General features: G+C 44.3%; 1 protein-coding gene across 1 annotated transcript in view; it reads right to left on the reverse strand.

The window, feature by feature from the left end:
* The window catches only part of EPHA5 (EPH receptor A5), a 472,285-nt gene that overhangs the window by 398,322 nt on the left and 51,523 nt on the right, over nucleotides 1-22,440 (reverse strand). Inside the window, exon 2 of the mRNA XM_044278770.1 lies at nucleotides 18,562-18,626. Within this exon, the coding sequence (XP_044134705.1) occupies nucleotides 18,562-18,626 (65 nt within the window). The remainder of the gene's footprint in view (nucleotides 1-18,561; nucleotides 18,627-22,440) is intronic.

Raw genomic sequence — 22,440 nt, forward strand, 5'->3', positions numbered from 1 at the left:
ACCCAGCGCCTAAATACTAGGCCTCAAATTTAAATCCCTCTAAATCTCTCGTTACCCACCGCTGTACTGTTGTTGCTGGGCAAGATATTTAGTGTCCGTCAAAGCACATTTTTTGTTCTGGGTTGAAGTACAATTCCCAATTTAGCAATTTCATAATTTAGTGGTTTCTGCTATATCAGAGCTATTTGAAATCTATCCCTAAAAGGGTATATAATATTGAAGGTGCACATAGGGTCATTCAGAATAACTTCACACACACGCTTCTGTGCATTTCCAAGTCTAATTCTGTCACTAAATCCATACCGGTGACCCAGCGCCTAAATACTAGGCCTCAAATTTAAATCCCTCTAAATCTCTCGTTACCCACCGCTGTACTGTTGTTGCTGGGCAAGATATTTAGTGTCCGTCAAAGCACATTTTTTGTTCTGGGTTGAAGTACAATTCCCAATTTAGCAATTTCATAATTTAGTGGTTTCTGCTATATCAGAGCTATTTGAAATCTATCCCTAAAAGGGTATATAATATTGAAGGTGCACATAGGGTCATTCAGAATAACTTCACACACACGCTTCTGTGCATTTCCAAGTCTAATTCTGTCACTAAATCCATACCGGTGACCCAGCGCCTAAATACTAGGCCTCAAATTTAAATCCCTCTAAATCTCTCGTTACCCACCGCTGTACTGTTGTTGCTGGGCAAGATATTTAGTGTCCGTCAAAGCACATTTTTTGTTCTGGGTTGAAGTACAATTCCCAATTTAGCAATTTCATAATTTAGTGGTTTCTGCTATATCAGAGCTATTTGAAATCTATCCCTAAAAGGGTATATAATATTGAAGGTGCACATAGGGTCATTCAGAATAACTTCACACACACGCTTCTGTGCATTTCCAAGTCTAATTCTGTCACTAAACCCATACCTGTCACCCAGCGCCTAAATACTAGGCCTCAAATTTAAATCCCTCTAAATCTCTCGTTACCACCGCTGTCCTGTTGTAGCTGGGAAAGATATTTAGTGTCCGTCAAAGCACATTTTTTGTTCTGGGTTGAAGTACAATTCCCAATTTAGCAATTTCATAATTTAGTGGTTTCCTGCTATATCAGAGCTATTTGAAATCTATCCCTAAAAGGGTATATAATATTGAAGGTGCACATTGGGTCATTCAGAATAACTTCACACACACCCGCTACTGTGTATTTCCAAGTCTAATTCTGTCACTAAACCCATACCTGTCACCCAGCGCCTAAATACTAGGCCTCAAATTTAAATCCCTCTAAATCTCTCGTTACCCGCTGTCCTGTTGTAGCTGGGAAAGTTATTTAGTGTCCCGTCAAAGCACATTTTTTGTTCTGGGTTGAAGTACAATTCCCAATTTAGCAATTTCATAATTTAGTGGTTCCTGCTATATCAGAGCTATTTGAAATCTATCCCAAAAAGGGTATATAATATTCAAGGTGCACATTGGGTCATTCAGAATAACTTCACACACACGCTTCTGTGCATTTCCAAGTCTAATTCTGTCACTAAATCCATACCGGTCACCCAGCGCCTAAATACTAGGCCTCAAATTTATATCCCGCTGAATTTGAATACAATACATTGGGCCAAATAATATATTTGTTGTTGTGGTGAACCATAACAATGAGAAAAACATCTAGTAAGGGACGCGGACGTGGACATGGTCGTGGTGGTGTTAGTGGACCCTCTGGTGCTGGGAGAGGACGTGGCCGTTCTGCCACATCCACACGTCCTAGTGTACCAACTACCTCAGGTCCCAGTAGCCGCCAGAATTTACAGCGATATATGGTGGGGCCCAATGCCGTTCTAAGGATGGTAAGGCCTGAGCAGGTACAGGCATTAGTCAATTGGGTGGCCGACAGTGGATCCAGCACGTTCACATTATCTCCCACCCAGTCTTCTGCAGAAAGCGCACAGATGGCGCCTGAAAACCAACCCCATCAGTCTGTCACATCACCCCCATGCATACCAGGGAAACTGTCTCAGCCTCAAGTTATGCAGCAGTCTCTTATGCTGTTTGAAGACTCCGCTGGCAGGGTTTCCCAAGGGCATCCACCTAGCCCTTCCCCAGCGGTGAAAGACATAGAATGCACTGACGCACAACCACTTATGTTTCCTGATGATGAGGACATGGGAATACCACCTCAGCATGTCTCTGATGATGACGAAACACAGGTGCCAACTGCTGCGTCTTTCTGCAGTGTGCAGACTGAACAGGAGGTCAGGGATCAAGACTGGGTGGAAGACGATGCAGGGGACGATGAGGTCCTAGACCCCACATGGAATGAAGGTCGTGCCACTGACTTTCACAGTTCGGAGGAAGAGGCAGTGGTGAGACCGAGCCAACAGCGTAGCAAAAGAGGGAGCAGTGGGCAAAAGCAGAACACCCGCCGCCAAGAGACTCCGCCTGCTACTGACCGCCGCCATCTGGGACCGAGCACCCCAAAGGCAGCTTCAAGGAGTTCCCTGGCATGGCACTTCTTCAAACAATGTGCTGACGACAAGACCCGAGTGGTTTGCACGCTGTGCCATCAGAGCCTGAAGCGAGGCATTAACGTTCTGAACCTGAGCACAACCTGCATGACCAGGCACCTGCATGCAAAGCATGAACTGCAGTGGAGTAAACACCTTAAAACCAAGGAAGTCACTCAGGCTCCCCCTGCTACCTCTTCTGCTGCTGCCGCCTCGGCCTATTCTGCTGCTGCCGCCTCGGCCTCTTCCTCCGCCTCTGGAGGAACGTTGGCACCTGCCGCCCAGCAAACAGGGGATGTACCACCAACACCACCACCACCACCTCCGTCACCAAGCGTCTCAACCATGTCACACGCCAGCGTTCAGCTCTCCATCTCACAAACATTTGATAGAAAGCGTAAATTCCCACCTAGCCACCCTCGATCCCTGGCCCTGAATGCCAGCATTTCTAAACTACTGGCCTATGAAATGCTGTCATTTAGGCTGGTGGACACAGACAGCTTCAAACAGCTCATGTCGCTTGCTGTCCCACAGTATGTTGTTCCCAGCCGGCACTACTTCTCCAAGAGAGCCGTGCCTTCCCTGCACAACCAAGTATCCGATAAAATCAAGTGTGCACTGCGCAACGCCATCTTTAGCAAGGTCCACCTAACCACAGATACGTGGACCAGTAAGCACGGCCAGGGACGCTATATCTCCCTAACTGCACACTGGGTAAATGTAGTGGCAGCTGGGCCCCAGGCGGAGAGCTGTTTGGCGCACGTCCTGCCGCCGCCAAGGATCGCAGGGCAACATTCTTTGCCTCCTGTTGCCACCTCCTCCTTCTCGGCTTCCTCCTCCTCTTCTTCCACCTGCTCATCCAGTCAGCCACACACCTTCACCACCAACTTCAGCACAGCCCGGGGTAAACGTCAGCAGGCCATTCTGAAACTCATATGTTTGGGGGACAGGCCCCACACCGCACAGGAGTTGTGGCGGGGTATTGAACAACAGACCGACGAGTGGTTGCTGCCGGTGAGCCTCAAGCCCGGCCTGGTGGTGTGTGATAATGGGCGAAATCTCGTTGCAGCTCTGGGACTAGCCAATTTGACGCACATCCCTTGCTTGGCGCATGTGCTGAATTTGGTGGTGCAGAAGTTCATTCACAACTACCCCGACATGTCAGAGCTGCTGCATAAAGTGCGGGCCGTCTGTTCGCGCTTCCGGCGTTCACATCCTGCCGCTGCTCGCCTGTCTGCGCTACAGCGTAACTTCGGCCTTCCCGCTCACCGCCTCATATGCGACGTGCCCACCAGGTGGAACTCCACCTTGCACATGCTGGACAGACTGTGCGAGCAGCAGCAGGCCATAGTGGAGTTTCAGCTGCAGCACGCACGGGTCAGTCGCACTACAGAACAGCACCACTTCACCACCAATGACTGGGCCTCCATGCGAGACCTGTGTGCCCTGTTGCGCTGTTTCGAGTACTCCACCAACATGGCCAGTGGCGATGACACCGTTATCAGCGTTACAATACCACTTCTATGTCTCCTTGAGAAAACACTTAGGGCGATGATGGAACAGGAGGTGGCCCAGGAGGAGGAGGAGGAGGATGAGGAAGAGGGGTCATTTTTAGCACTTTCAGGCCAGTCTCTTCGAAGTGACTCAGAGGGAGGTTTTTTGCAACAGCAGAGGCCAGGTACAAATGTGGCCAGCCAGGGCCCACTACTGGAGGACGAGGATGAGGAGGAGGTGGAGGAGGATGAGGATGAAGCATGGTCACAGCGGGGTGGCACCCAACGCAGCTCGGGTCCATCACTGGTGCGTGGCTGGGGGGAAAGGCAGGACGATGACGATACGCCTCCCACAGAGGACAGCTTGTCCTTACCCCTGGGCAGCCTGGCACACATGAGCGACTACATGCTGCAGTGCCTGCGCAACGACAGCAGAGTTGCCCACATTTTAACCTGTGCGGACTACTGGGTTGCCACCCTGCTGGATCCACGCTACAAAGACAATGTGCCCACCTTACTTCCTGCACTGGAGCGTGATAGGAAGATGCGCGAGTACAAGCGCACGTTGGTAGACGCGCTACTGAGAGCATTCCCAAATGTCACAGGGGAACAAGTGGAAGCCCAAGGCCAAGGCAGAGGAGGAGCAAGAGGTCGCCAAGGCAGCTGTGTCACGGCCAGCTCCTCTGAGGGCAGGGTTAGCATGGCAGAGATGTGGAAAACTTTTGTCAACACGCCACAGCTAACTGCACCACCACCTGATACGCAACGTGTTAGCAGGAGGCAACATTTCACTAACATGGTGGAACAGTACGTGTGCACACCCCTCCACGTACTGACTGATGGTTCGGCCCCATTCAACTTCTGGGTCTCTAAATTGTCCACGTGGCCAGAGCTAGCCTTTTATGCCTTGGAGGTGCTGGCCTGCCCGGCAGCCAGCGTTTTGTCTGAACGTGTATTCAGCACGGCAGGGGGCGTCATTACAGACAAACGCAGCCGCCTGTCTACAGCCAATGTGGACAAGCTGACGTTCATAAAAATGAACCAGGCATGGATCCCACAGGACCTGTCCGTCCCTTGTCCAGATTAGACATTAACTACCTCCCCATAACCATATATTATTGGACTCCAGGGCACTTCCTCATTCAATCCTATTTTTATTTTCATTTTACCATTATATTGCGATGCTACCCAAAGTTGAATGAACCTCTCCTCTGCCTGTGTGCTAGGCCTAAATATATGCCAATGGACTGTTGCAGTGGTGGCTGACATGAAGCCTGATTCTCTGCTATGACATGCAGACTAATTCTCTGCTGACATGAAGCCAGATTGTCTGTTACGGGACCTCTCTCCTCTGCCTGGGTGCTGGGCCTAAATTTATGACAATGGACTGTTGCAGTGGTGGCTGACGTGAAGCCTGATTCTCTGCTATGACATGCAGACTGATTCTCTGCTGACATGAAGCCAGATCCTCTGTTACGGGACCTCTCTCCTCTGCCTGGGTGCTGGGCCTAAATTTATGACAATGGACTGTTGCAGTGGTGGCTGACGTGAAGCCTGATTCTCTGCTATGACATGCAGACTGATTCTCTGCTGACATGAAGCCAGATCCTCTGTTACGGGACCTCTCTCCTCTGCCTGGGTGCTGGGCCTGAATATATGCCAATGGACTGTTGCAGTGGTGGGTGACGTGAAGCCTCATTCTCTGCTATGACATGCAGACTAATTCTCTGCTGACATGAAGCCAGATTGTCTGTTACGGGACCTCTCTCCTCTGCCTGTGTGTGTGCTGGGCCTAAATATATGCCAATGGACTGTTGCAGTGGTGGCTGACGTGAAGCCTCATTCTCTGCTATGACATGCAGACTGATTCTCTGCTGACATGAAGCCAGATCCTCTGTTACGGGACCTCTCTCCTCTGCCTGGGTGCTGGGCCTAAATTTATGACAATGGACTGTTGCAGTGGTGGCTGACGTGAAGCCTGATTCTCTGCTATGACATGCAGACTGATTCTCTGCTGTCATGAAGCCAGATTGTCTGTTACGGGACCTTTCTCCTCTACCTGGGTTCTGGGCCTAAATTTATGAAAATTGACTCTTACAGTGGTGGGTGACGTGAAGCCTGATTCTCTGCTATGATATGAAGACTGATTCTCTGCTGACATGAAGCCAGATTGTCTGTTACGGGACCTTTCTCCTCTGCCTGGGTTCTGGGCCTAAATTTATGAAAATTGACTCTTACAGTGGTGGGTGACGTGAAGCCTGATTCTCTGCTATGATATGAAGACTGATTCTCTGCTGACATGAAGCCAGATTGTCTGTTACGGGACCTTTCTCCTCTGCCTGGGTTCTGGGCCTAAATTTATGAAAATTGACTCTTACAGTGGTGGGTGACGTGAAGCCTGATTCTCTGCTATGATATGAAGACTGATTCTCTGCTGACATGAAGCCAGATTGTCTGTTACGGGACCTTTCTCCTCTGCCTGGGTTCTGGGCCTAAATTTATGAAAATTGACTCTTACAGTGGTGGGTGACGTGAAGCCTGATTCTCTGCTATGATATGAAGACTGATTCTCTGCTGACATGAAGCCAGATTCTCTGTTACGGGACCTCTCTCCTCTGCCTGGGTGCCGGGGCCTAAATATCTGAGAATGGACTGTTCCAGTGGTGGGTGACGGGAAGCCAGATTCTCTGCTATGGAACCTCTCTCCAATTGATTTTGGTTAATTTTTATTTATTTAATTTTTATTTTAATTCATTTCCCTATCCACATTTGTTTGCAGGGGATTTACCTACATGTTGCTGCCTTTTGCAGCCCTCTAGCTCTTTCCTGGGCTGTTTTACAGCCTTTTTAGTGCCGAAAAGTTCGGGTCCCCATTGACTTCAATGGGGTTCGGGTTCGGGACGAAGTTCGGATCGGGTTCGGATCCCGAACCCGAACATTTCCGGGATGTTCGGCCGAACTTCTCGAACCCGAACATCCAGGTGTTCGCTCAACTCTAGTAGTCACCTGAAATGGTTTTCACTTCACAGGTGTGCCCTGTCAGGTTTAATAAGTGGGATTTCTTGCCTTATAAATGTGGTTGGGACCATCAGTTGCATTGTGGAGAAGTTAGGTGGATACATAGCTGATAGTTCTACTGAATAGACTGTTAGAATTTGTATTATGGCAAGAAAAAATCAGCTACGTAAAGAGAAACGAGTGGCCATCTGAAGGTCAGTCAGTCTGAAAAATTGGGAAAACTTTGAAAGTGTCCCCAAGTGCAGTCACAAAAACCATCAAGCGCTACAAAGAAACTGGCTCACATCAGGACCGCCCCAGGAAAGGAAGACCAAGAGTCACCTCTGCTGCGGAGGATAAGTTCATCCGAGTCACCAGCCTCAGAAATCGCAGGTTAACAGCAGCTCAGATTAGAGACCGGGTCAATGCCACACAGAGTTCTAGCAGCAGACACATCTCTAAAACAACTGTTAAGAGGAGACTGTGTGAATTAGGCCTTTATGGTAGAAAATCTGCTTGGAAACCACTGCTAAGGACAGGCAGCAAGCAGAAGAGACTTGTTTGGGCTAAAGAACACAAGGAATGGACATTAGACCAGTGTAAATCTGTGCTTTGGTCTGATGAGTCCAAATTTGAGATCTTTGGTTCCAACCACCGTTTCTTTGTGCGACGCAGAAAAGGTGAACGGATGGACCCTACATGCCTGGTTCCCACCGTGAAGCATGGAGGAGGAGGTGTGATGGTGTGGGGGTGCTTTGCTGGTGACACTGTTGGGGATTTATACAAAATTGAAGGCATACTGAACCAGCATGGATACCACAGCATTTTGCAGCGGCATGCTATTCCATCCGGTTTGCATTTAGTTGGACCATCATTTATTTTTCAACAGGACAATGACCCCAAACACACCTCCAGGCTGTATAAGGGCTATTTGACCATGAAGGAGAGTGATGGGGTGCTGCGCCAGATGACCTGGCCTCCACAATCACCGGACCTTAACCCAATCGAGATGGTTTGGGGTGAGCTGGACCGCAGAGTGAAGGCACAATGGCCAACAAGTCCAAAGCATCTCTGGGAACTCCTTCAAGACTGTTGGAAGACCATTTCAGGTGACTACCTCTTGAAGCTCATCAAGAGAATGCCAAGAGTGTGCAAAGCAGTAATTAAAGCAAAAGGTGGCTACTTTGAAGAACCTTGAATATGACATATTTTCAGTTGTTTTTATATACATAACACTTTTTTGCTATGTATATAATTCCACATGTGTTAATTCATAGTTCTGATGCCTTCAGTATGAATCTACAATTTTCATAGTCATGAAAAATAAAGAAAACTCTTTGAATGAGAAGGTGTGTCCAAACTTTTGGTTTGTACTGTATATATTACTCCAGTAATTGTACCCATCCTAAAAAGATTCCCCAAGAGTAAAATATCCCCCTTAATTTTTTTTCTGCCTAGTTTCTGCCTAGTTCCACCTATTCAAACCATATAGCATCTTTGCATTCCACAGAGGAACGCATGCCTGACCTACTATTGCCCTGTGTGCTCCACGCACACTGTGACTCGGAAGAAGGACTGCCGCCTCTGCTTGCCTGTCCTCCTGCGCTCCAATCTGGAGCGCATAACACAGAAAGCAGTCTGTTCGGTGCCGCAGCCGACACAGAACATCACCCCACATGACCGGAAGTACTCCTTGTCTCCTGGCTCTTCACCCTGGAACGCACAATACAGCATGCATCACCTCAATTGGTGCCGCAGCCTCTACATAACCTTGCAACCTAAACTAGAACCACTCTCTCTTCCTCCCCATACCAATATATTTTTATTCACCTTCAATTCTACATTTTATTATAGTTTCTTAGCAGCTTAATGCATGCGTTCCACAGTGGAACACCAAAACTGGAAGTGACACAGCATATGACATCACTTCTGGTTTTTGAATTCCCGCTTTTTTGCCTGTGAATATTCCTAATAATGGTATAAAAGTGTGTTATATGTATGCTTGTATACACTGAATTTGTATCACTCCTGAATAAGGGGGCTTCAACTCAGACCCCCGAAAAGCATTGAGTGCCGTGTGTTTTACTGAATAAAAGAAAAATTGACTAGACACTGAGTGTCCGGCTGCAATCATTCCTACTATTCTACAAGCGAACCCGGCCAGGGGGGTTCTGTCTGGAGGTGTCTTGTACGGCATACATATTAGGACATCGTCAGACATCATCCACAACTCCATCCTCCGTCAGGCAAAACTCAATCAGCCCTCAGACATCAGACAAAACTCCGTCCTCCATCAGGCAAAACTCCATCAGACATCAGACAAAACTCCGTCCTCCGTCACCCAAAACTCCATCAGACCTCAGACATCACACAAAACTCCGTCCTCCGTCACCCAAAACTCCATCAGACCTCAGACATCACACAAAACTCCGTCCTCCGTCACCCAAAACTCCATCAGACCTCAGACATCAGACAAAACTCCGTCCTCCGTCAGGCAAAACTCCATCAGACCTCAGACATCAGACAAAACTCCGTCCTCCGTCAGGCAAAACTCCATCAGACATCAGACAAAACTCCGTCCTCCGTCACCCAAAACTCCATCAGACCTCAGACATCAGACAAAACTCCGTCCTCCGTCACCCAAAACTCCATCAGACCTCAGACCTCAGACATCAGACAAAACTCTGTCCTCCGTCAGGCAAAACTCCATCAGACATCAGACAAAACTCTGTCCTCCGTCACCCAAAACTCCATCAGACCTCAAACATCAGACAAAACTCCGTCCTCCGTCACCCAAAACTCCATCAGACCTCAGACATCAGACAAAACTCCGTCCTCCGTCAGGCAAAACTCCATCAGACCTCAGACATCAGACAAAACTCCGTCCTCCGTCAGGCAAAACTCCATCAGACATCAGACAAAACTCTGTCCTCCGTCACCCAAAACTCCATCAGACCTCAAACATCAGACAAAACTCCGTCCTCCGTCACCCAAAACTCCATCAGACCTCAGACATCAGACATCAGACAAAACTCTGTCCTCCGTCAGGCAAAACTCCATCAGACCTCAGACATCAGCTAAAACTCTGTCCTCCCTCAGACATCAGCCAAAACTCTGTCCTCCCTAACTCAAAATACGCCCTACTACACACACTCTTCACCTGACGGAGCTGCTAGCTGCTGGAGAGGCAAAGGACCTGTGATGACGTCATGACCATGTGACGAGTCACGTGTGTGGGAGGGGTCAGATGTGCACAGCAGCTGGTAGAGTGTACAGAACAGTAGCCATCAAATAGAGCTCTATACTAGAGATGTGTGTGTAACCTGCATGTAGCAGAGCTGTGTACTGTGTTACAGAGATGTATGTGTAACCTGCATGTAGCAGAGCTGTGTACTGTGTTACAGAGATGTATGTGTAACCTGCAGGTTGCAGATCTGTATGTGTAACCTGCAGGTAGCAGAGCTGTGTACTGTGTAGCGGATCTGTATGTGTAACCTGCAGGTAGCAGAGCTGTGTACTGTGTAGTAGATCTGTATGTGTAACCTGCATGTAGCAGAGCTGTGTACTGTGTTACAGAGATGTATGTGTAACCTGCAGGTAGCAGAGCTGTGTACTGTGTAGCAAATCTGTATGTGTAACCTGCATGTAGCAGAGCTGTGTACTGTGTAGCAGAGCTGTATGTGTAACCTGCATGTAGCAGAGCTGTGTACTGTGTAGCAGAGCTGTATGTGTAACCTGCATGTAGCAGTGCTGTGTGCTGTGTAGCAGAGCTGTATGTGTAACCTGCATGTAGCAGTGCTGTGTACTGTGTAGCAGAGCTGTATGTGTAACCTGCATGTAGCAGAGCTGTGTACTGTGTTACAGAGATGTATGTGTAACCTGCAGGTAGCAGAGCTGTGTACTGTGTAGCAGATCTGTATGTGTAACCTGCAGGTAGCAGAGCTGTGTACTGTGTAGCAGAGCTGTATGTGTAACCTGCATGTAGCAGAGCTGTGTACTGTGTAGCAGTGCTGTATGTGTAACCTGCATGTAGCAGAGCTGTGTACTGTGTAGCAGAGCTGTATGTGTAACCTGCATGTAGCAGAGCTGTGTACTGTGTAGCAGAGCTGTATGTGTAACCTGCATGTAGCAGTGCTGTGTACTGTGTAGCAGAGCTGTATTTGTAACCTGAATGTAGCAGAGCTGTGTACTGTGTAGCAGAGCTGTATGTGTAATCTGCATGTATCAGAGCTGTGTGCTGTGTAGCGGAGCTGTATGTGTAACCTGCATGCAGCAGGCTGTGTACTGTGTTACAGGGATGTATGTGCAACCTGCATGTAGCAGTGCTGTGTACTGTGTTACAGAGATGTGTGTGTAACCGCATGTAGCAGAGCTTTTTACTGTGTAACAGAGATGTGTGTGTAACCTGGGAACTATAAAAAAGTGTAAAATAAAACATAAAAATTCAGATCACCCCCCTTTTCCCAAAATGAAAATAAAAGAACTAAAAAAATACACATCATGGGTGTCGCAATGTGTAAAAACACCCAATGTATAAAAATATATTCCCCATACGGCAAACGGCAAAACAGAAGAAAAAAAAGAGTCCAAATGTCCGATTCGCCGCTTTTGGTCGCTTCATTTGCTACAAAAATGTAAATAAATGTGATCAAAAAGTCTTAAACACCCCAGAATGGTATCAGTGAAAAGTTCAGATTGCCCCGCAAAAAATGAGCCCCCATCCAGCTCTGTACACATAATTACAAAAAAGTTATAGAGCTCAAAATATGACGACAAAAAAAATAAATCTGATTCTGTAAATCTCCTGTTACTCCGAGTTACTCAGAATTGGTAACCCTAATTAATAAATACATGCAGCATGAATGCATATATGGCGCTTCACACAGATCACAAGTGTTAGGCCTCTTGCACATGAACGTTGTTGGTCCATTCCGTGCATTGGGGACAGCAATTTGCAGTCCCCAATGCACGGGCAACGTGCGTGCAGCGGCCGGGACAGATCCAGACCCATTCAACTTGAATAGGTCCGTGAATATGTTCTACTTTTTTGCTGTGCGGAGGCATGGCCAGAAACACCACGGAAGCACTCTGTAGTGCTTCTGTGGGGATCCGATCCGTGTTTCTGTTCCGTTCAAGTGAATGGGTCGACATCACGGATGCGGGATGCACACGGCTGGTGCCCTGTGTATTGCGGAACCGCCGTATGTGGTCCACAATACAACTACAGGCACACACGGCCATGTGCAAGAGGCCTTACAAAGATGGGATTTAAGGTGCACATCCTCTTGTGCTTCCCATATTCCACAGATTTATATCACACAGCTACTTACAGTTGTGCTGATAAGTTTACATACCCTTGCAGAATTTATGATTTCTTAAAGGGGTATTCTCATCTTCCCTTTTTCATACTTACCTTCCTTGAGCGTGACGTTCACTTCCTGTATTCTTCTCCCGGCCGGGCCGCGCTTGCGCAGAAGACTGAAGATTCTCTCCCGGCCGGGCCGCGCAATGTCCTGAACGCGCACAGCGCCGCGCATGTGCCATGGTGACTTATTCCTGGCCTGTATAGTACAGAGTCGGCGTGCGCATTCGCGCCTCTGTACTATACTGGCCAGGAAGAAGTCATCATGGCGCATGCGCGGCGGCATGCGCGTTCAGGACATTGCGCGGCCCGGCCGGGAGAGAATTTTCCGTCTTCTGCGCAAGCGTGGCCCGGCTGGATTCGACAGGAGAGGTGGCCGTGACCAGGGGAGACCAAAGACAACATCAGGTAAGAGGGGACTTATTTTCTAAAAAAGGATGGGAATTGGGTAATAAAATGTATTTAGAAAAATTATCACTGTCAAATCATTAACAGATTTACCGGTGATCATTAAGATGAGAATACCCCTTTAACCATTGTGCAGAGAATATGAATGATACCACGGACACTTTTCTCTCGCTCATGGTTAGTGGTCGGCTGAAGCCATTTATGTCAAACAACGGTGTTTACTCTTTATAAATCATAATCACAACACAAACTCCCCAAATGACCCTGAAGTTTACACACCCCAGTTATTAATACCATGTATTGCCCCCTTTAACATCAATGACAGCTTGAAGTCTTTTGTGGTAGTTGTGGATGAGGCTCTTTATTTTCTCAGATGGTAAAACTGCCCATTCTTCCTGTTGAAAAAAAAAAAAGCAATTCCACCACAGTTTTACGTGATTTTTATTTACAACATTCGATGTGCGATAAAACTGACTGGTTACTTTTATTCTACAGGTCAGATCGAATCCGGCAATACCTTATATGTATAGTTTTTCTTGCGTTTTAATAGTGATAAAAAATTAAAATATCTAAACTTTTTACTGATACCATTCTGGGGTGTTTAAGACTTTTTGATCACTTTTTATTTACATTTTTGTAGCAAATGAAGTGACCAAAAACGGCGAATCGGACATTTGGACTCTTTTTTTTTCTGTTTTGCTGTTTGCCGTATGGGGAATATATTTTTATACAATGGGCGTTTTTACACATTGCGAAACGCATGATGTGTCTTTTATTTTAATTTTGGGAAAAGGGGGGTGATCTGAATATTTATGTTTTTTTTTTACACTTTTTTTATAGTTCCCAGGTTACACACACATCTCTGTAACACAGTACACAGCTCTGCTACATGCAGTTAGGCAAACTGCTCTATATACACAGTACACAGCTCTGCTACCTGCAGGTTGCACATACATCCCTGTAACACAGTACACAGCTCTGCTACATGCAGATTACACATACAGCTCTGCTACACAGTACACAGCTCTGCTACATGCAGGTTACACACATCTCTGTAACACAGTACACAGCTCTGCTACATGCTGTTACACACACTGCTCTATATACACAGTACACAGCTCTGCTACATGCAGGTTACACACACATCTCTGTAACACAGTACACATCTCTGCTACACAGTACACAGCACTGCTACCTGCAGGTTGCACATACATCCCTGTAACACAGTACACAGCTCTGCTACATGCAGGTTACACATACAGCTCTGCTACACAGTTCACAGCTCTGCTACATGCAGGTTACACATACAGCTCTGCTACACAGTACACAGCTCTGCTACATGCAGGTTACACATACAGATCTGCTACACAGTACACAGCTCTGCTACCTGCAGGTTACACGTACATCTCTGTAACACAGTACACAGCTCTGCTACCTGCAGGTTACACATACAGATCTGCTACACAGTACACAGCTCTGCTACATGCAGGTTACACATACATCTCTGTAACACAGTACACAGCTCTGCTACCTGCAGGTTACACATACAGATCTGCTACCTGCAGGTTACACATACATCTCTGTAACACAGTACACAGCTCTGCTACATGCAGGTTACACATACATCTCTGTAACACAGTACACAGCTCTGCTACATGCAGGTTACACATACATCTCTGTAACACAGTACACAGCTCTGCTACATGCAGGTTACACACACATCTCTAGTACAGAGCTCTATTTGATGGCTACTGTTCTGTACACTCTACCAGCTGCTGTGCACATCTGACCCCTCCCACACACGTGACTCGTCACATGGTCATGACGTCATCACAGGTCCTTTGCCTCTCCAGCAGCTAGCAGCTCCGTCAGGTGAAGAGTGTGTGTAGTAGGGCGTATTTTGAGTTAGGGAGGACGGAGTTTTGGCTGATGTCTGAGGGAGGACAGAGTTTTAGCTGATGTCTGAGGTCTGATGGAGTTTTGCCTGACGGAGGACGGAGTTTTGTCTGATGTCTGATGTCTGAGGTCTGATGAAGTTTTTCCTGACGGAGGACGGAGTTTTGTCTGATGTCTGAGGTCTGATGGAGTTTTGGGTGACGGAGGACGGAGTTGTGTCTGATGTCTGAGGTCTGATGGAGTTTTGCCTGATGGAGGACGGAGTTTTGTCTGATGTCTGAGGTCTGATGGAGTTTTGGGTGACGGAGGACGGAGTTTTGTCTGATGTCTGATGGAGTTTTGCCTGACGGAGGACGGAGTTTTGTCTGATGTCTGAGGGCTGATGGAGTTTTGCCTGACGGAGGATGGAGTTGTGGATGATGTCTGACGATGTCCTAATATGTATGCCGTAGTCTTGAGCTTTATCCAACAGACATCCCCCCAGTGAAGTGAGTTATTCCCATATTATACATATATTACTTTTATTCAGAAATGTTTTACGAATGTAAGGAATTGAATATTTTATTTTATTTTCCATTTTATATAACATTTCACTTTTTTCTACCACTTATTCTGCTTCTGTTTTACCTATTCTGACATAGGAGTGGTGCCATCATAGTGGGTCACAACTCCACGGCATCTGCGGTTTTCTGGGGCCCCTTTTTTGAGCTTACATGTTTCACCCCTAGTCCTTTGTCCTTTGTCCATGTATCTCAAACAGGACAGTAGACTGTAAGAGCATTCTCTGATGTTTTGCAGGGGGTATGGGGCAAATCAAGCAGCACTGAACGAGTTATAACAAGGACATATGCTTATGGGCCCCCAGTAGCCCAGATTGCCTTCATTAAAATCTACTCCTGACTGTAAACTGCCAGGTGGAATGTTCACAAAAAATATAAGAGTATATGAGATTATATGAAATAGTTATATCTAAATTCACACTTCTGAGAGCAGAAAAGCGCAAAATCATATTTTTCTAAAAATATGTGTAGGTGAAGAACTGTTTTAAGGTATAAAGTTACCTAACATTCTAATCATTCATTTGAAAATGTAATTGCTCCCTCAAACTTCCAAATTAAAAACATGTTAAGTTCCAATGGTCCCAATGGTATTTGTTTCCAACAGCTGCAGCCAATCACTGGCCTTAGTGGTCACCTGGTGTAGTCTGGTAAATCATCTCTGCAGGCCTTGTGTCGTTACAGAGATGATCAACTCAACTACTCTATGTAATCACTGTGCACATTGACTGGCTGCAGTTATCACACAGAGCAGTCAGTCATATCATCACTGCAACCCTGAAAACAAAGATGATTTTTTTGTTTTAGAGCATTTTTTTACTTCAGTAAAATTTTGAGGTTCCTCTTCTTTAATCAAACATCTGACTGTGCAGCAAGCCTAGGAGGTGAGAGGACACAGGCAGTAGAGGCTACGGTGCTGATAGTACTCACGCTCGTGACCCTAATTCTGGAGCTCCCTGGGCTGTGTCACACCCTGGTTTGGGTCTTTTGTCTTCTGGTAGGCATGGTACCCTTGTTGTTAGTGGGTTTTGGGGTGCAAGAGAGGGGTCTATTGGAGTGCAAGACAATGCAATACTGTGGGAGTATAATGAGATGATTAAATACAGAAAAGGATCTAGGAAAACTAGAAGAATGGTCAGAACTCTGGCAACTGAAATTTAATGTGGATAAGTGCAAGATAATGCACCTGGGGTGTAAAAACCCAAGGGCAGAATATAGAATATTTGACACAGTCCTGACCTCAGTATCTGAGGAAAGGGATTTAGGAGTAATTATTTCAGAAGACTTAAAGGTGGGAAGACAATGTAATAGAGCAGCACGAAATGCCAGCAGAATGCTTGGATGTATAGGGAGAGGTATAAGCAGTAGAAAGAGTGAAGTGCTTATGCCGCTGTACAGAACACTGGTGAGACCTCACTTGGAGTATTGTGCGCAGTACTGGAGGCCATATCTCCAGAAGGATATTGATACTTTGGAGAGAGTTCAGAGAAGAGATACTAAACTAGTACATGGATTGCAGGATAAAACTTACCAGGAAAGGTTAAAGGACCTTAATATGTATAGCTTGGAAGAAAGAAGAGACAGAGGGGATATGATAGAAACTTTTAACTACATAAAGGGAATCAACTCGGTAAAGGAGGAGAGCATATTTAAAAGAAGAAAAACTACCACAAGAGCACACATTTTTAAATTAGAGGGGCAAAGGTTTAAAAGTAATATAAGGAAGTATTACTTTACTGAGAGAGTAGTGGATGCATGGAATAGCCTTCCTGCAGAAGTGGTAGCTGCAAATACAGTGAAGGAGTTTAAGCATGCATGGGATAGGCATAAGGCTATCCTTCATATAAGATAGGGCCGGGGCTATCCATAGTATTCAGTATATTGGGCAGACTAGATAGGCCAAATGGTTATTATCTGCCGACACATTCTATGTTTCTATGTTTCTATGTTTACAATGATAAAGACAATTTTAGGTGAAAAACAAGTCAACTGTACTGTACTGGAGCCACTCTGGAGATGGTACATTCAGGCACTTGCAAAAGTAGGCACATTTTTTATAGCTTTGTTAGACAGTTTTCCCAAGGCTGTGTATGAGGAGGAATGGGTAATATGGTGGTTCCTTCTGAGTCTCTTTTCATTAATTCAAGCAATCTTCGCTGTTTGGCCAAGGGGTGCAATTTATCGCTCACTCTATATTCTCCAACTCAATCAGTTTGTCTATAATATCCAGCCGCAGGGTGAAATCCTTCTTTAACAGATGGCCAAACAGTCTTTTTAGTATGTTAGGGGTACCTGAAGCTTTTAACTCCAACCAAATACAATGAAGTCCACAGGCAAAAGTCATGCATTACCTTCACTGACTCTTTGTTCATGCAATGTTCCTTGAAATGGCTGCTCAGCCTTAAGTTAGGTCCAGTTCCTATTTTCCTCAGAAGATGGTACTTACTACAGTCACTTTTCTGGGTACTCTCAACTCTCAGGGTTGGTATATCCCTGTTGCTGCTACTCCTCACAGATATCAACAAAGGGGTAAGACCAGCCCCTACTCGGCAACTGTATCTAGGAGGCTGTACATTTTAACCATTTGGGATAAAAACTGCATAAAGCAAAATTTAACCCATTTAGCAGTAAACCACCAAATCACTGCAACTGCTTATAATTACTTGTAATTAAAAAAAAAACTGGTGGACAGGTGAGATGCTCAAACATTTTTAAACAAACTCCAGTGTAGTACATATCTTCCTTCAGATCAATGCATGACAAAACCAACATTTAGCTTTAAAAGACAATATAGAACAGACACAATGTTCACTGTGATGTGCCATCATGTTCCCTGTAGAATATGGCATCACAGGCTGCATAGGTACCCCTGAGACCCTTGCTATACACCTCTACATCCAAATAAAATACCATAGATAAAGTGTATTTCATTGTTATTTTAAGGATAATATTATAACTAACATCAACTGTCAGCCTACACAACAGCAACATTTACTGAATTCTAAAAAATAAAGAAATATAATGTGTTCCGTTTGTCTAATACTGTTTTCTGTCTCACAGCAAGAAGTAAATTCCATCATGGAACAAATGCAGCATAAGCTGATTTTTCGAACCAAGGAAACAAACCAGTAATTTGTCTCAGAGCACAGAAAAAAGTGAAAGAAAATGCAACTGTTGCTTGCTGACAGATATATAATGTACAACATGAATGCTGCAAATTATGGGAATCACACCACATAAAGTTCAAACTAAACAGACTAACTTACAACCAATACAAATTGACCTACTAAATATAGATATTTTTCAATTGATTTTTCATGAGGCCATGGTTACATTACTGCATTATAAAATGCCTTACCCCATTTTTTGGGTATGCTATCCATCCAAGGTCACCCATGACAGATCGGGAATCCAGTAAATTCACTGAAAAAATAAAGAACAAAAGAACAAGACATTATTTTGGTATTTCTCATTCATTTTTTAGGTTGAGAATTTCATTTGTTATTATTCAGTAATCCATTGGCTGTTAGAATAAAAATTGTAATACTTGGAAAACAATTGCCAAAAATCCCAGGTTTTGCAATGTCAGCTTGGTCATTTCATTAGTGGCCTCATAAGGTCAAAAACAATAGGCCTAGTACAATAGAACTAGTGATGAGCGGCAGGGGCTATATTTGAATTTGCAATATTTCACAAATATTTTGGCAAATATTTGTCATATATTCGAGAATTCGCTATCTTCATTCATTTTTTTTTCCAATGCGAAAATCACAATGTAAAATTTGCTTACTGCGCATGTGAAAAAGGGGCGTGGCCTAGTTTAGCAACTGTTTTCAAACTACCTGAAGCTTGAAGAGATTGGAAAATATGTTTGGCAGCAATTTTCGCAACAGTGAGGAAGAACTCCTGATCATTGTCAATAATTTGACATTACAGCAGTGTATTTGATTACATTTCAGATGCATATCAGCACAATCGCTTCATATGCAGATAGAGTGTTAAAAAATATTTGCGGTTGCGAAAATGGTCACTTGTGATGTGAATGTTTTTTTGCAATACATACAACTTCACATTTTATCAGGTCTAAGTAGATATTACTGATTCATGCACTAAGTATATTTGTGACATCATAGCACTATGTCTGTAGCATGTATGTATGGACAGCATAGAAATAGCTCTCACATGTACATAGCACGTCACACCCCATAACGTACCGTCACTTCACTAGACAGGTACATCTCTGCTCAGCTGGCCAATATCCGATTACTCAGACCCCACACACTTACAATCTCAATACAATACAATCTTATAACGGTAATATCAAATCTAATATTTCCCCTTCAAAGACTTAAATACTTTTTGATGTTTTGCTGAGGACATTATTTTCAATACTTGCATAAAAACAAAATGGGATTATATGCTTGCATCTTTATCCTGCAGCGCATATTGGAGCAAGGATATGACAGGAGCCAGGTCCAGGCTGAGAAGCAGAGGATTGTGAGGGAGATTCATTTGAGCTCTTATGGAAGTTTAATGGCAGGCACCCTAGGATGGCCATATTAAAGAAATGGTCAGATTTGAAGATCCTTGACAGAATATGCCCAGGTACAATGCTTACATTACTTTTGTATCTCTTGCCAACACTCTGTAATGTATATATACAGTTATGAAAATAAGTATTTCATCCCTTTACAAATAGTTACGTGGTGTGACACGTAGCAAATCAGCAGGCTACATCATACATCTCTACCTCACCATGATTATATATATATACACATAGTGAGGTGCAGATGCATGATGTAAGCGGCTGATTTTGTGCGTTTCGCACACACACACACACACACATATATATATATATATATATATATGTGGGTGTGGGTGTGTATGTATACATAAACTGCCATCATCGTTTTGTATTTCAGTAAAAAGCCCAGTCCATTATTACTTTAGATAGATAAATCCCAAATTTGCATTTTTTATGAGTTCTGAGTTGTTTGTCTAAATTCTGAACATTGTGTGATTACAGGGGTTCCAGTTCCTTCTGTCCGCCGCAGACCTTCGACGGAGGATCTGGAGGTGGTGGTGTTGTCCGCCGTGGAGGAGCAGGGAGAGGAGGGAGAGCAGGCCAGACCCTCCCAGCAGCAGCAGCGTGAGGCGCCAGCCCCACCTGATGTGGGCGAAGAGGTGGAGGTGGAAGAGGCTGGACTCTCCCAGCAGCCAGATTCCCCCCTGCGGTCCTGATGACGATCAAGAAAAGGAGGATGTCACCAGCCCCTGCCAGGAGGGTAAATATGTGCAAATAGCAATATAATTCTGTATCCATGCCACTTAATCAGAATTGCAAGTAATTTTCTTTTTTTTTTATCTTAACAGTACTGATTAATAAAAAATAAAAAAATAAGGCAGATGCAGCAGGAGCATGAAGCCGACATGCACGAGATGCAGAGGCTGATGTGCAAGCAGATGCGGAAAATGGATGTGCTGCACCTCAAAAGGATAAAGGAGTTGTTGGAACTTCATGACCAACTAAAAAAGTTCCCATAGAGGCATGTTTGTAAATATTTATGTTGTTGTTGTAATGTGTGCTTCCATTTTTTAACATTGTTTTGTTTTGTAATTTTGAATGATAAGGTTGCAGTAGGTAAATGGTAATGGTGTAGTATAAGGGATACACATAGCTGGTCCAAAATCATCAGTACAGACAGCAGCAGCAGCATGTAAATGATAATGGGGTAGTATAAGGCCTACACATACCTTGACTAAAATCACCAGGTCAGACAGCATCAGCATGTAAATGGTAATAGGGTAGTATAAGGCCTACGAATAGCTTGGCCAAAATCAGTCAGAACAGAAAGGAGCCTGTTCTTTGCTTGCAGCAAGAATATGGTGACAGGAATTGGCCCCCACCAGACTGGGTAAACAAAAAAAATTAACTTATACACCTCAGGTTCTTTGTCTACAGCAGGAATGTGTTTCCATGCATACAAATTGCAATATATTCCTTTAAAAATTTATATTTCTAAGGATTTTTTAAATTGTAAAGCCCACAAGAAAAAATAAATATATATATATATATATATATATATATATATAACACATGCTACGGCACAGCCTCTAGAAAATGTGCGTTTATTCACCCCAAATCGATGTTTCAATCCACACAATGGGACCTTGCTCTAGCAGTGACAAAAATGAATGGTGCCAACTACAAATACAAATACTAACTCAGGTGATTACTTAAAGAAAACTATTAATAATTGAATTACAATTAATTTGCTTGATTAGTATTGTGTCTAAAAATAAAAAAAATCCTGTTTATTTTTTTTAACATAATATACAAGTATCCATACTGTGAAGATATTAATTACTTCAATTATACATACTTAATATTATGTCCAAAACCATTTGTATCATTACAATATCAGGTGTACCGATTAAAAACATAATGGAGGGGGCCAGGAACTAACCAGCATGGATATGATATAGCGTCCCGTTTGGCTAACTGCGCATGTCGGCGCATTGCTTCTGCATTACATTAAGAAACATGTGATGCAATCACATGATCGCATCGAAGGAGGAACGCACACAGGCTGCAAGTGTCCATAGACAGGGCTTTCACATGATAACAGATCACGTGTTCGCACCTGAAATTGAACGCAAGCTGAGCCACAAAAGCATCCTGTCTATGCTGTCACATGATAGCAACCATGGAAATGAAAAGAATAACTCCCAAAATAGTGACATGGCTTCAAGAATATTATATATAGCACAGTTTATATTGCAAAGTGAAAAGCTGTGATTATATAAAAATCACATGTTCAAATTATCATTACACAGTTGTCAAAAAGTCACATAAAATGAAAATGTATATATAGATATATACACGTGGCAGTAACGGTCCATTCCCAAAACCAGATTACCACACAGATGAGTATAACGCCAGTCACACACAACCATGTGGAGAGGTCAACATGGAAGTCAGGCATCCTGTTTAGGACGACAGACCACACCATGTTCGAACCTAAATCCTGATTAAAACAGATAATAAAATAATAAAGTGTAATTAGATTCCTCAATGAGTCTTGTACAATGTTAATTGCACAAGACCTTTTGACAAGGGAAGCCCACGTGCGGTCCCCACCTATTTTTACTAAGAACCACAAGTTTTTGGGTGAATGAAGCGTAACACCGAATAATTGTATTTTATTCAAACAAATCTTTATATATATATATATAT

The sequence above is a fragment of the Bufo gargarizans genome, chromosome 1, assembly GCF_014858855.1.
Source record: "Bufo gargarizans isolate SCDJY-AF-19 chromosome 1, ASM1485885v1, whole genome shotgun sequence".
NCBI lineage: Eukaryota > Metazoa > Chordata > Amphibia > Anura > Bufonidae > Bufo > Bufo gargarizans.